The sequence below is a fragment of the Salvelinus alpinus genome, unplaced genomic scaffold, assembly GCF_045679555.1.
Source record: "Salvelinus alpinus unplaced genomic scaffold, SLU_Salpinus.1 scaffold_40, whole genome shotgun sequence".
Classification (NCBI taxonomy): Eukaryota; Metazoa; Chordata; class Actinopteri; order Salmoniformes; family Salmonidae; genus Salvelinus; species Salvelinus alpinus.
In genome coordinates this window covers 429,213-442,630 of record NW_027255981.1, presented here as the reverse complement: position 1 = coordinate 442,630, position 13,418 = coordinate 429,213, and the positions used below count along the sequence as shown (strand labels likewise).

At 44.0% G+C, this 13,418-nt stretch overlaps 1 protein-coding gene across 1 annotated transcript in view; it reads left to right on the top strand.

Moving 5' to 3' along the window:
• The window catches only part of LOC139566976 (apoptosis-stimulating of p53 protein 2-like), a 49,958-nt gene extending 36,544 nt beyond the window's left edge, over positions 1 to 13,414 (top strand). The window contains exons 14-18 of the mRNA XM_071388367.1: positions 7,198 to 7,335; positions 7,811 to 7,944; positions 8,284 to 8,450; positions 8,682 to 8,881; positions 10,648 to 13,414. Coding sequence (XP_071244468.1) covers positions 7,198 to 7,335; positions 7,811 to 7,944; positions 8,284 to 8,450; positions 8,682 to 8,881; positions 10,648 to 10,689 — 681 coding nt within the window. The 3' untranslated portion in view covers positions 10,690 to 13,414. The remainder of the gene's footprint in view (positions 1 to 7,197; positions 7,336 to 7,810; positions 7,945 to 8,283; positions 8,451 to 8,681; positions 8,882 to 10,647) is intronic.
• Positions 13,415 to 13,418: the final 4 nt, after the last annotated feature.

The following is a 13,418-nucleotide window of genomic DNA, read 5'->3' as shown; positions in this document are numbered from 1 at the left end:
TCAATCGCTTATCATGCAGCCCATATACAGTGGGGAGAACAAGGTAAACAGGTAACTAACAGGTCTGTGAGAGCCGGAATTCTTACTGGTTGGTAGGTTTTCAAATACTTATGTCATGCAATAAAATGCAAATGAATTACTTAAAAATCATACAATTGGATTTTTGTTTTAGATTCCGTCTCTCACAGTTGAAGTGTACCTATGATAACAATTACAGACCTCTACATGCTTTGTAAGTAGGAAAACCTGCAAAATCGGCAGTGTATCAAATACTTGTTCTCCCCACTGTATGTTTTGATTTCTGAGACATTCTAAGGTTTGTATCATTCACAACTAAAGTTGTCAAATAACGCTAAATCTAGTGTATAGGACCTGTTTCAAATGATCACTTTTACGCTCAACATAGCCACTTCATATGTGCACTCGCTCCGTAATAGGAAAAATATCCTTTGCTTTATTCAGCTACAGTGCATTCGGAACTATTCTGACCCCTTGACTTTTTCCACATTTTGTTACTTTACAGCCTTATTCTAAGATGGACTACATTGGTTTCCATTTTCTCATCAATCTACATGCAATACCCCATCATTTCATTTCATTACAGTACAACGGTTTGATTTGTTTGATCTTAGCAATTTCTTCTTAGCTAGCTACATAGCCGTCTTTGTATCAAAGATAATTGTGTAGTTTAGAGTAATTATCGAGGTTAGCTAGCCAGCTATTTTCGTCCTTCTAACGTAGTCAACACTGCTAGCTGCTAGCCAGCTAGCTAACTTCTACCGAATAGCAGCACTGTAGGAACTATTAGGAACTATTACATTACAACGGGACGACTTGATTAGTGTAGTGTTAGCTAGCTACATAGTTGTCTTTGCTGTCTTTGTATCTAAGATAATTGTGTAGTTTAGAGTAATTATCGAGGTTAGCTAGCGCCGCCGTTAGCTAGCGCCGCCGTTCTCCTACCTAGTCAACACTGCTAGCTAGCCCGCTAGCCAACTCCTACCGAATAGCAGCGCTGTAGAAACTATTACATTACAACGGAATGACTTGATTAGTGTAGTGTTAGCTAGCTACATAGTTGTCTTTGCTGTCTTTGTATCCAAGATAATTGTGTAGTTTAGAGTAATTATCGAGGTTACCTAGCCAGTTATCGAGGTTACCTAGCCAGCTACACTTTCAAACAAAGTCAACAACGCAGCCACTGCTAGCTAGCCTACTTCACCATCTAGCAGTACTGTATCATTTTAGTCAATAAGATTTCTTGCAACGTAAGCTTAACTTTCTGAACATTCGAGACGTGTAGTCCACTTGTCATTCCAATCTCCTTTGCATTAGCGTAGCCTCTTCTGTAGCCTGTCAACTATGTGTCTGTCTATCCCTCTTCTCTCCTCTCTGCACAGACCATACAAACACTTCACACTGCGTGGCCGCTGCCACTCTAACCTGGTGGTCCCAGCGCGCACGACCCACGTGGAGTTCCAGGTCTCCGGCAGCCTCTGGAACTGCCGATCTGCGGCCAACAAGGCAGAGTTCATCTCAGCCTATGCTTCCCTCCAGTCCCTCGACTTCTTGGCACTGACGGAAACATGGATTACCACAGATAACACTGCTACTCCTACTGCTCTCTCCTCGTCTGCCCACGTGTTCTCGCACACCCCGAGAGCTTCTGGTCAGCGGGGTGGTGGCACTGGGATCCTCATCTCTCCCAAGTGGACATTCTCTCTTTCTCCCCTGACCCATCTGTCTATCGCCTCCTTTGAATTCCATGCTGTCACAGTTACCAGCCCTTTCAAGCTTAACATCCTTATCATTTATCGCCCTCCAGGTTCCCTTGGAGAGTTCATCAATGAGCTTGACGCCTTGATAAGTTCCTTTCCTGAGGATGGCTCACCTCTCACAGTTCTGGGTGACTAACCTCCCCACGTCTACCTTTGACTCATTCCTCTCTGCCTCCTTCTTTCCACTCCTCTCCTCTTTTGACCTCACCCTCTCACCTTCCCCCCCTACTCACAAGGCAGGCAATACGCTTGACCTCATCTTTACTAGATGCTGTTCTTCCACTAATCTCATTGCAACTCCCCTCCAAGTCTCCGACCACTACCTTGTTTCCTTCTCCCTCTCGCTCTCATCCAACACTTCCCACACTGCCCCCACTCGGATGGTATCGCGCCGTCCCAACCTTCGCTCTCTCTCCCCCGCTACTCTCTCCTCTTCCATACTGTCATCTCTTCCCTCTGCTCAAACCTTCTCCAACCTATCTCCTGATTCTGCCTCCTCAACCCTCCTCTCCTCCCTTTCTGCATCCTTTGACTCTATGTCCCCTATCCTCCAGGCCGGCTCGGTCCTCCCCTCCTGCTCCGTGGCTCGACGACTCATTGCGAGCTCACAGAACCGGGCTCTGGGCAGCCGAGCGGAAATGGAGGAAAAACTCGCCTCCCTGCGGACCTGCCATCCTTTCACTCCCTCCTCTCTACATTCTCCTCTTCTGTCTCTGCTGCTAAAGCTACTTTCTACCACTCTAAATTCCAAGCATCTGCCTCTAACCCTAGGAAGCTCTTTGCCACCTTCTCCTCCCTCCTGAATCCTCCTCCCCCTCCCCCCCCTCCTCCCTCTCTGCGGATGACTTCGTCAACCATTTTGAAAAGAAGGTCGACGACATCCGATCCTCGTTTGCTAAGTCAAACGACACCGCTGGTTCTGCTCACACTGCCCTACCCTGTGCTTTGACCTCTTTCTCCCCTCTCTCTCCAGATGAAATCTCGCGTCTTGTGACGGCCGGCCGCCCAACAACCTGCCCGCTTGACCCTATCCCCTCCTCTCTTCTCCAGACCATCTCCGGAGACCTTCTCCCTTACCTCACCTCGCTCATCAACTCATCCTTGACCGCTGGCTACGTCCCTTCCGTCTTCAAGAGAGCGAGAGTTGCACCCCTTCTGAAAAAACCTACACTCGATCCCTCCGATGTCAACAACTACAGACCAGTATCCCTTCTTTCTTTTCTCTCCAAAACTCTTGAACGTGCCGTTCTTGGCCAGCTCTCCTGCTATCTCTCTCAGAATGACCTTCTTGATCCAAATCAGTCAGGTTTCAAGACTAGTCATTCAACTGAGACTGCTCTTCTCTGTGTCACGGAGGCGCTCCGCACTGCTAAAGCTAACTCTTTCTCCTCTGCTCTCATCCTTCTAGACCTATCGGCTGCCTTTGATACTGTGAACCATCAGATCCTCCTCTCCACCCTCTCCGAGTTGGGCATCTCCGGCGCGGCCCACGCTTGGATTGCGTCCTACCTGACAGGTCGCTCCTACCAGGTGGCGTGGCAGGAATCTGTCTCCGCACCACGTGCTCTCACCACTGGTGTCCCCCAGGGCTCTGTTCTAGGCCCTCTCCTATTCTCGCTATACACCAAGTCACTTGGCTCTGTCATATCCTCACATGGTCTCTCCTATCATTGCTATGCAGACGACACACAATTAATCTTCTCCTTTCCCCCTTCTGATAACCAGGTGGCGAATCGCATCTCTGCATTTCTGGCAGACATATCAGTGTGGATGACGGATCACCACCTCAAGCTGAACCTCGGCAAGACGGAGCTGCTCTTCCTCCCAGGGAAGGACTGCCCGTTCCATGATCTCGCCATCACGGTTGACAACTCCATTGTGTCCTCCTCCCAGAGTGCTAAGAACCTTGGCGTGATCCTGGACAACACCCTGTCGTTCTCAACTAACATCAAGGCGGTGACCCGTTCCTGTAGGTTCATGCTCTACAACATTCGCAGAGTACGACCCTGCCTCACACAGGAAGCGGCGCAGGTCCTTATCCAGGCACTTGTCATCTCCCGTCTGGATTACTGCAACTCGCTGTTGGCTGGGCTCCCTGCCTGTGCCATTAAACCCCTACAACTCATCCAGAACGCCGCAGCCCGTCTGGTGTTCAACCTTCCCAAGTTCTCTCACGTCACCCCGCTCCTCCGCTCTCTCCACTGGCTTCCAGTTGAAGCTCGCATCCGCTACAAGACCATGGTGCTTGCCTACGGAGCTGTGAGGGGAACGGCACCTCCGTACCTTCAGGCTCTGATCAGGCCCTACACCCAAACAAGGGCACTGCGTTCATCCACCTCTGGCCTGCTCGCCTCCCTACCTCTGAGGAAGTACAGTTCCCGCTCAGCCCAGTCAAAACTGTTCGCTGCTCTGGCACCCCAATGGTGGAACAAACTCCCTCACGACGCCAGGTCAGCGGAGTCAATCACCACCTTCCGGAGACACCTGAAACCCCACCTCTTTAAGGAATACCTAGGATAGGATAAAGTAATCCTTCTAACCCCCCCCCCCTTAAAAGAGTTAGATGCACTATTGTAAAGTGGTTGTTCCACTGGATATCATAAGGTGAATGTACCAATTTGTAAGTCGCTCTGGATAAGAGCGTCTGCTAAATGACTTAAATGTAAATGTAAATATACAATTAAATCATAACTTAATCACAAATTACGTCATACAGAAAAACGTCCCTGGCGGGCGGAATAGATATGACAGCTTGTTACACAAAGGAGATGGGGCTGTCTCTTAGTGAAAGAGCGGGAGACTGGAACATAGGCGAGCTGTGCTATCGTAAATACAGTATCTTATGCATTCTAAATTACCGCCCATTTGAAAAGGAAAATGCAATACATATTTACTCTGAGCTGCGCTTCAGTAGGTTGGTGGTAGATGGAAGGCCGTATCGCCAACCCGAGTCCTCTGTCCTTTGGAGAATGTCTCGTAGTCACGGGATACGTTGTAGTAACGTTGTGTGTGGAAGACGGGATACTCGGACTGTCCTTCCTAACCTGCGTTTGTAGCAGCTGTTGCCAACTCAACGGCTAGGAGATATCACTTCTGTAGTGAACACGAGTTCAAAGTTCATACCATTCACAATCAAAGTCCATGCTGATGTTGGCCTAGTTCTGTAGTTATTGTCTGAACCATTCTGACACAGGACCGTCATCCTGGTGTACCCGGAACAGGAAGTTATATTCTTGTCAATGGATTTATATAGTGGAGGGAGAGGGGTGTGTCTGAAAAGTTTCTAACCCATGCCTCTTCACAGGGGCGGGCCACTGTGAGCAGAGGAAAACTTATGAAAGCACAGATCTCTCATTTGGAAGCTAAAATTACATTTCACCTCTTCACAAATAATGTCATATTCAAACATTTCAATTAAACAACAATTCCATGTGAATCCGATACCTCTGACATTTAGACTTTCCACAGTAGAGTTTATGTCATTCTATCATTGATGAGAATGTGTCAGAGGGCAACCGAACTGACATAATATACCTTAAGTACCACCGCATATGTTCAGTTGGTCGGATTACCAGAATATAGTTCATTTCCCCCCCACCTTCTGATGTCCCCAGAATCTCTATGTTAACCAAGGGGTTTTCTTATGTCACATCAGTAGGGAAGGGGAACGGGGGAGGGGGGAAAGAGGTATTTATGACTGTCATAAACCTACCCCCACTGCCAACGTCATGACACCTGTATTTGGGGGTTTTCTCCTATTCCTCTTTGCAGATCCTCTCAAGCTCTGTTAGGTTGGATGGGGAGCATTGCTGCACAGCTATTTTTCAGATCTCTCCAGACATATTCGATTTGGTTCAAGTCCGGGCTCTGGCTGGCTGGGCCCCTCAAAGACATTCAGAGACTTGTCCAGAAGCCACTCCTGCGTTGTCTTGGCTGTGTGCTTAGGGTCGTTGACCTGTTGAAAGGTGAACCTTCGCCCCGGTCTGAGGTCCTGAGTGCACTGGAGCAGGTTTTCACCAAGGATCTCTCTGTATTTTGCTACATTCAACTTTCCCTCGATCCTGGCTAATCTCCTAGTCCCTGGTCTGAATACTTATGTAAATGTGATATTTTAGTTTTTTAATAAATTGGCAACAATTTCTAAAAACACTTTTCGCTTTGTCATTATTGTGTGTAGATTGCTGAGGGGAAAAATTATATTTAATACATTTTAGAATAAGGCTGTAACATAAAAAAATATGGAAATAGTCAAGGGGTCTGAATACTTTCCGAAGGCGCACTAAGTTAAATTCCATTCTTATTACTATAAAACCATGTAATACTGTATAAAATAATAGCATAGGAATCAGACCGGTAGTCTTTTGAATGACAATAACTGGCTCACAACATTTCATGACCGCCACAGCCCTACTCGTCACTTAAATCTAGTTGATTGATGGTTTTCATTTTACTCCTGCGACTCTTTCACACTCTTGCTTGTGCCTGTAATTTTTTCCCCGTTAACATTACGACTGTGGAAATGTTTGTAATGACCTGTCAAACACACCCCGGTAATGGCTGAAATGGGCTCAATGGAATACATTGGCTTTCTGTTGACTAGAAGGCTAAAGCTTTGTCTGGGATTTAACACAGTCTCATCACTTACGTCACAAGAAAGTGAATAAATATAACTTTATTTTGATGGGTGTTAGTTTTTTGTGGAATTGAAAAGTAATAATTTAATCCAGTTGAGGAAAAAAGATAACAAAATGTTAACGAATTAGATTTCCCTGAAATAAAGCAATTTACGAAAATAAACACTCGGATTATAGTGATATTGTTTGCGAAATCGGACATAATGTAAAGTATGTTTAGACGGGTGTATTCTAAAGCAAGCGTGTTTATTTTTTTATCCGAGGGTATCCTGCTATTGACACACTTGTTGAATTATGCAAGAGAATGTGACAACAGTAATTAATGAAGCAGTCTAGACAGTGCAGGTGGTTGCAACCCTGTTCCACCCCTTTATGTTAATGTGTCATATATGCAAGTACATCCAGTGTATTTATGCATATGATGCACATATAATTCTATTTTTTAACACACACCCCCAAAAAAATACCTGATACAATATTAAAATGTATATATTGGACAAATTGAATACCTGCATTTCCACCAAAGTCCCTGAACTGCATTAATTATTTGTCTGAGCCAGTAAAATGTTTTATGTGCTATAATTTAGTCCAATATCTGATGGATAATACAAATTCTAAAAGTTTGGAGGATCTTTATCCATTGTCCAACTGTTGCATTTATTATAATTCATTTTAAAACCTTTTAACAATTTCGATGACCATAGCTAGCAGATGTCACTGCATTTATATTCTAATTGTGAAACATCTACACCCCTCACTCCTCTACTCCAACTCCACTCCTGCAGGGTAAGAGGACCAACCTGCGGAAGGTCGGCTCGGAGCGCATCGACCACGGCATGCGGGTCAAGTTTAACCCCCTGGCCCTGCTGCTGGACTCATCTCTGGAGGGCGAGTATGATCTGGTGCAGAGGGTCATCTATGACGTGAGTAGTCCCACTCCTTTTAATTGAAGAGATAGTATAGCGTTGGGAAGAAAAGGGGGGTGGGAAGTCAAAGGGCTGTTGGTCAGATTCTCAGTGATGTGAGTTTTACATCATTAGCCCTGCTAATTTCGGCTGTTTCAATGTTAATACCACAGACGACTCTTCCACGTAGACATCCCATAAGCAAAGGCTTTGCAATGCCGCTGCAAGTAATGCTTAAGTAGTACTCTTTAAGCAACAAGAAATGCTGGTCTATGGCCATCAAAATGCTTAGCTTAGAAGTTGCCCTTAGGCACAGTTATAGGACCTGCTAAAACCTCCCCAAATCCTAACCTCAACCATGTTGCCCTTAGGGGACAGATCTAAGATCAGCTAATCCCTCCCCAAATCCTAACATCAACCGTAAGGGGTAAAGACCGATAACTGACCGCTTTCTAGGAAATGTCTTGAAGCCTATTAACTTTCCGCCTTATAGGTGGATGACCCCAGCCTACCCAATGACGAGGGCATCACAGCCCTGCACAACGCCGTCTGCGCCGGCCACACCGAGATCGTCAAGTTCCTGGTGCAGTTTGGCGTGAACTCCAACGCTGCCGACAGCGATGGCTGGTGAGCCATTGTCACTTTACAGTGGCCATTGTCACGTTAGTTGCCGTTGTCCCTTTACAGTGGCTTTCTAAAAGCTGTCATCACCCCCAGCAACCAGTAGCACGTCACATCCAATGTTTTCATGTGGCTGATGTTATCCAGTCGCCCACTATTATTAAAAAGTTATTGTTTTTTTATCTCTCCCCTCCTTCACTCCCCTCACCCATCCTCTTGCTCTCATCTCCTCCAACTCTCCCGCCTTATCTCCTTCTCCCTCTGCCCTCCTCTCTACCTCCTTCCCTTTCTTTCTTCCATCCATCCCTACCTCACTCTACCTCTCCGTGTCTGTCTTTCTCCCAGGACTCCACTGCACTGTGCGGCCTCCTGTAACAATGTGCAGGTGTGTAAGTTCCTGGTGGAGTCCGGGGCTGCTGTGTTCGCCACCACCTACAGTGACATGCAGACAGCGGCAGACAAGTGCGAGGAGATGGAGGAGGGCTACGCACAGTGCTCCCAGTTCCTCTACGGTGAGACCGCTAGTGTTCTCTGACTGGAGACAAAGCACAAACATTATTTGCTCAAAACAATCAGTGTGCCTATTACTCTTTTCCCGTTTTGCACTCGACCCCTCCGCTTGTTTACAAAATGTAGCTACCCTCATCTACTCTAACATTCTGCCCTCCATAACATGTTTTAGCGGAAATGGAATCTTAACGGCTTGTTCCTGACGAGGTGGGTGTGACTTTGTGTCGATGCAGGTGTACAGGAGAAGATGGGCATCATGAACCGTGGGGTGGTGTACGCCCTGTGGGACTACGAGGCTGAGGACGATGACGAGCTGGCCTTCCAGGAAGGCGACTGCATGACGGTGCTGCGGCGCGAGGACAAGGACGAGATCGAGTGGTGGTGGGCCCGCTGCGGAGACCGAGAGGGCTACATTCCAAGGAACCTGCTAGGGGTGAGCAGGAGAGAGAGTAGGGACACTAGCCTGGCCACACATATGCTTTACCCCTAGTTCCTAAGCCCTAGGCACTCCTGTAGATCTGAAATGATTGGATAGGTGTAGAAATGTGGCAAAAATCATAGGCAGGGTGAAGAGCAGTCAATTTGGAATCCAGCAATAGTGTCTGTCTGTGGGCTGCAGCTCCATATTGTATTCAGAGCAGTGGTTTAGTATAGGAAAAGTGGACATGCACATATCTAGTGGTTTTGACCAAGGGCCATTTCCACAAAGTGTCTAAGAGGAGGAATGCTGATTTAGGATCTGTCCATATACCGTAAAACTTCCATTAAACGGCGAGCCTCCAACAAACTCGGGTCACTTCTAATGGCCGGGCATCGCAAAATAAATGCCAGTCTGTATTAAGTGTAGGGTCAAAACAGGGTAATTACCAGTAGGTTATGCATACACTGCTCCAGTGGAATTTCACAGCATCTCTACCAAAGAGTTCATAATTGTTTTTCAATCCTCTCTCTCTACCTCGCCCTGGATGATTGATCCCTATCTGCCAAAATGCAATAATTTTGTCTGTGTAGCCAGCAAAAGAAACTGACAACCGTGTTTTTATTTATTTAACCTAAGGCAAGTCAGTTAAGAACAAATTCTTATTTACAATGACGGCCTACATAGAGGTTGGATATTCGACAGACATTCGGCTCTATGGGGCTAGTTAGAGATATATCTCTAACTTCCAACCTCAAACTAACTTTACCATAATCCACTTTGCCGGCCTTTGTAGCCTAACATTTGTAGTGCGTTCTAAATGTAAGTGTTTTAATTAGCAAACGGAACTGTTGGTGTAATTATTAATGACAGTAGCTGTTTTTATCAACTTGTAGAGCTAGAAACCCGATTTATAACAGGGTGAGCTCTGCGTATAAAGCAAATAATCGACCGGTTGCTTAAAGTGATCAATTTTGGCAAATGAAATGTGAAAAGTTCTACTCTGAGATGTTGTGAATACTGGCCCCGGTGCTGGAGGTTCGAAGAACATGTTCAGTGAAAAGCAGGGGTGCAACTTTCACTGGGGACGGGGGGTACAAAACGAGGCAACGGTGTGCTTTATGACCATGCGGACGCCTCCAAGTGGTCGGGTAGACTGCTTAGAGTGTTTATCCAACTGGAGAAAAATGTATAAGAATAATTATGTCACCCCCACTTCTAAAACCAAAATTGTGCCCCTGTGAAAAGTGCAACTTGCAATCTATTTGGGAAGAAATTACCCTCGGGGGGTCTACTTCTCTGATTAGAAGACTGGGGAAAATCTAACTGTTGTGTTGATATTCTAGTTTGTCCCTTTAGGGCACCTGTATCACCCCCCTGCTTACCTACGTTGGAATGCTGGGAATGTTTTGTCCTGTGAAACGCATTAAACAATGCCCGCGTTAGTTTCTACTCCCGTCTCATGTCCAGTCCTTATATTAGTTGTATAAGTAATACAGTGTGCTATGCAACGCTAACATTTCTTAGTCACGCATGCCTTGTAAAGACCTACCAGCTCTATGCGTAACCTCCTTGACAAAAACTCGTCTGCCATTTCACATATGGAGATCATCCCACATCTGGCAATGATTAATAGATTTCTTTAACTAGAGGGGGAAATCCTGTCACTTAAGAATATTATGTAATAATGCTGAATCTAAATTGAGACATGTAAATGAGAATCTCAGCCCCCTGCTTACCATAGTTCTATGATCGTTAAAGTTGTACTTTCTTATTTTTAGCTGTATCTGAGGATCAAGCCACGGCAGAGGAGCTTGGCTTAAATTATACGTTCCACCCTACTCGCTGAAAACTACTCCGACTTGAAGTTCAACAAGAAGTTACTTTTGAAAGGCGAATGAAGAACCTAAAAGTCCAGTGCTACATTTCACGCTTCTGGTCTTTTTGGATGTCAAAGTCAAGCATTCCACTTCAAGCTTTTGGACCTGTCTGTGAAAGACCATATCATGCTAAAGGGTTTTCAACCTATGTATGGATAATATTCACATGGCCATGCTGTTTCCTTTTCACTGGAGGAATGTATACACCGCGCAACATTTGTATTGGAGACTTCTGAACAGTGTTTTTTTTGTAGACGTGTGATTTTCTGAGCAGAATCCATTTGTAAGGGTTTGTAACTGTGGCAGTTGGAAATGTAAAGCGTTTTCTACGTCATGGCAAGAGGCACGCTTATATCCACACAATATACAGTATATAAAAACATTGGTTGTGTATTTGACAATCCTGCTGTGGGTATACAGTGCCTTCAGAAAGTATTCATACCACTTGACTTATTCCATATTTTGTGTTACAGCCTGAATTCAAAATGGATTAAATGAGTTTTTTTCTCACCAATCTACACACAATAGCCCATAATGACAAACTGAAAACATGGTTTAGAAATGTTTGCAAATGTATTGAAAATGAAATACAGAAATATCTAATTAACAAGTATTCACACCCCTGAGTCATTACATGTTAGAATCACCTTTCGCAGCGATTACAGCTGAGTCTTTCTGGATTAGTCTCTCTAAGAGCTTTACAAACCTGGGTTGTACAATATTTGCACATTTATAATTTAAAAAATTCTTCAAGCACTGTCAAATTGATTGATCATTGTTAGACAGCCGTTATCAATTCTTGCCATAGATTTTGAATCCGAAGTCAAAACTGTTACTAGGCCACTCAGGAACATTCAATGTCATCTTGGTAAGCAACTCCAGTGTATATTTGGCCTTGTATTTTAGGTTATTGTCATGTTGAAATGTGAATTTGTCTCCCAGCATCTGTTGGAAAGCAGACTCAACCAGGGTTTCCTCTAGGATTTTGCCTGTGCTTAGCTCTATTCTGTTTTATTTTATCTACAAAAAAACTCCCTAGTCTTTGCCGATGACAAGCATACCCATAACATGATGCAGCCACCACCATGCTTGAAAATATGATGAGTGGTACTCAGTGATGTGTTGTGTTGGATTTCCCCCAAACCTAACAATATTCAGGACATAAAGTTAATTTGTTTGCCACAATTTTTTGCAGTTTTAGTTTAGTGCCTTATTGCAAACAGGATGCATGTTTTGGAATATTTTTTTTCTGTACAGGCTTTCTTTTTTTCACTCTGTCATTTAGGTTAGTATTGTGAAGTAACTATAATGTTGTTGAACCATCCTCAGTTTCTCCTATCACAGCCGTTAATCTCTAACTGTTTTAAAGTCACTGTTGACCTCATGGTGAAATCCTTGAGCGGTTTCCTTCCTCTCCGTCAACTGAGTTAGGAAGGACGCCTGAATCTTTGTAGTGACTGGGTGTATTGATACACCATCCAAAGTGCAATAACTTCACCACGTGCAAAGGGATATTCAATGTCTGTTTTTAAATGTTTTACCAAGTATCATGGCCATTCTTTGTGAGGCATTGGAAAACCTCCCTGGTCTTTGTGGTTGAATCTGTGTTTAAAATCACTGCTCGACTGAGGGACCTTGCAGATGATTGTATTTGTGGGGTACAGAGATGAGGTAGTCATTAAAAAATCATGTTAAACACTATTGCACATAGTGAGTCCATGCAACTAATGTGACTTGTTAAGCAAAAAATATATATACTTATTTAGGCTTGCCTTAAGAAAGGGGTTGAATACCTATTGACTCAAGACATTTCAGCTTTTCATTTTTAATTAATTTGTAAAAATAAAAAAACACTGACGTTATGGGGCATTGTGTGTAGACCCATGACACAATCTGTTTTAATCCATTTTAAATTCAAGCTGTAACGCAACAATGTGGGAAAAGTCAAGGGGTGCCTTTGAACACTTTCCAAAGGCACTGTAGTTCCACCTAGATTTGAAGCTCTGCAATGTTGTGTTACTTTCAGTTTTCCTATACATGTTTATTTTTCAATATTTTGTGTGTGTACTGTATGTAGCCTGACATTCTGTGCTAATAATGTTGAATGCACAAGCTTCAACGGCCTTGCTCAACATCACGTCCTTATTCCAATCCTTCATATCTTAGAGATGCTCAACGTTGTTCGTGGAAAGGTATCGTCCTGTAGGTTTTTGCTCCAACCATAATCTAGCCCACCCTATTTATAACAATTAGGTGGTTGATAAAGTGAATCAGGTCAGTTACAACTGCGGTTGGAGCGAAAACCTACATGGACCAGACAGAATATGACCAGCATTTTTTGGTTACACAACTTTCATGATTAAGCCATTATAAATGCTTTTTAATCCTTTATAAATACCTAATTTCAATGTAAATGATGAAATACTCATATTAATAGTATGTAGACCCTTAACTATTTATACATGTTTAGCCTATTCATGAAAGTCATTATAAAAGTGTAAACACATTTTATTAATGGAATTGAGTAATTTAAACCAGTGACATTTCAAAAACTTTGCTTTCAGCCAAAACTGCAAAATTCACATTAAATGTGTTCTGTGAACAATCGGTGTTGACCATCAAGCCAAATAAGTTCAGCTTTTAAAAAGTCAATAAAAATATGCAAAAAGATT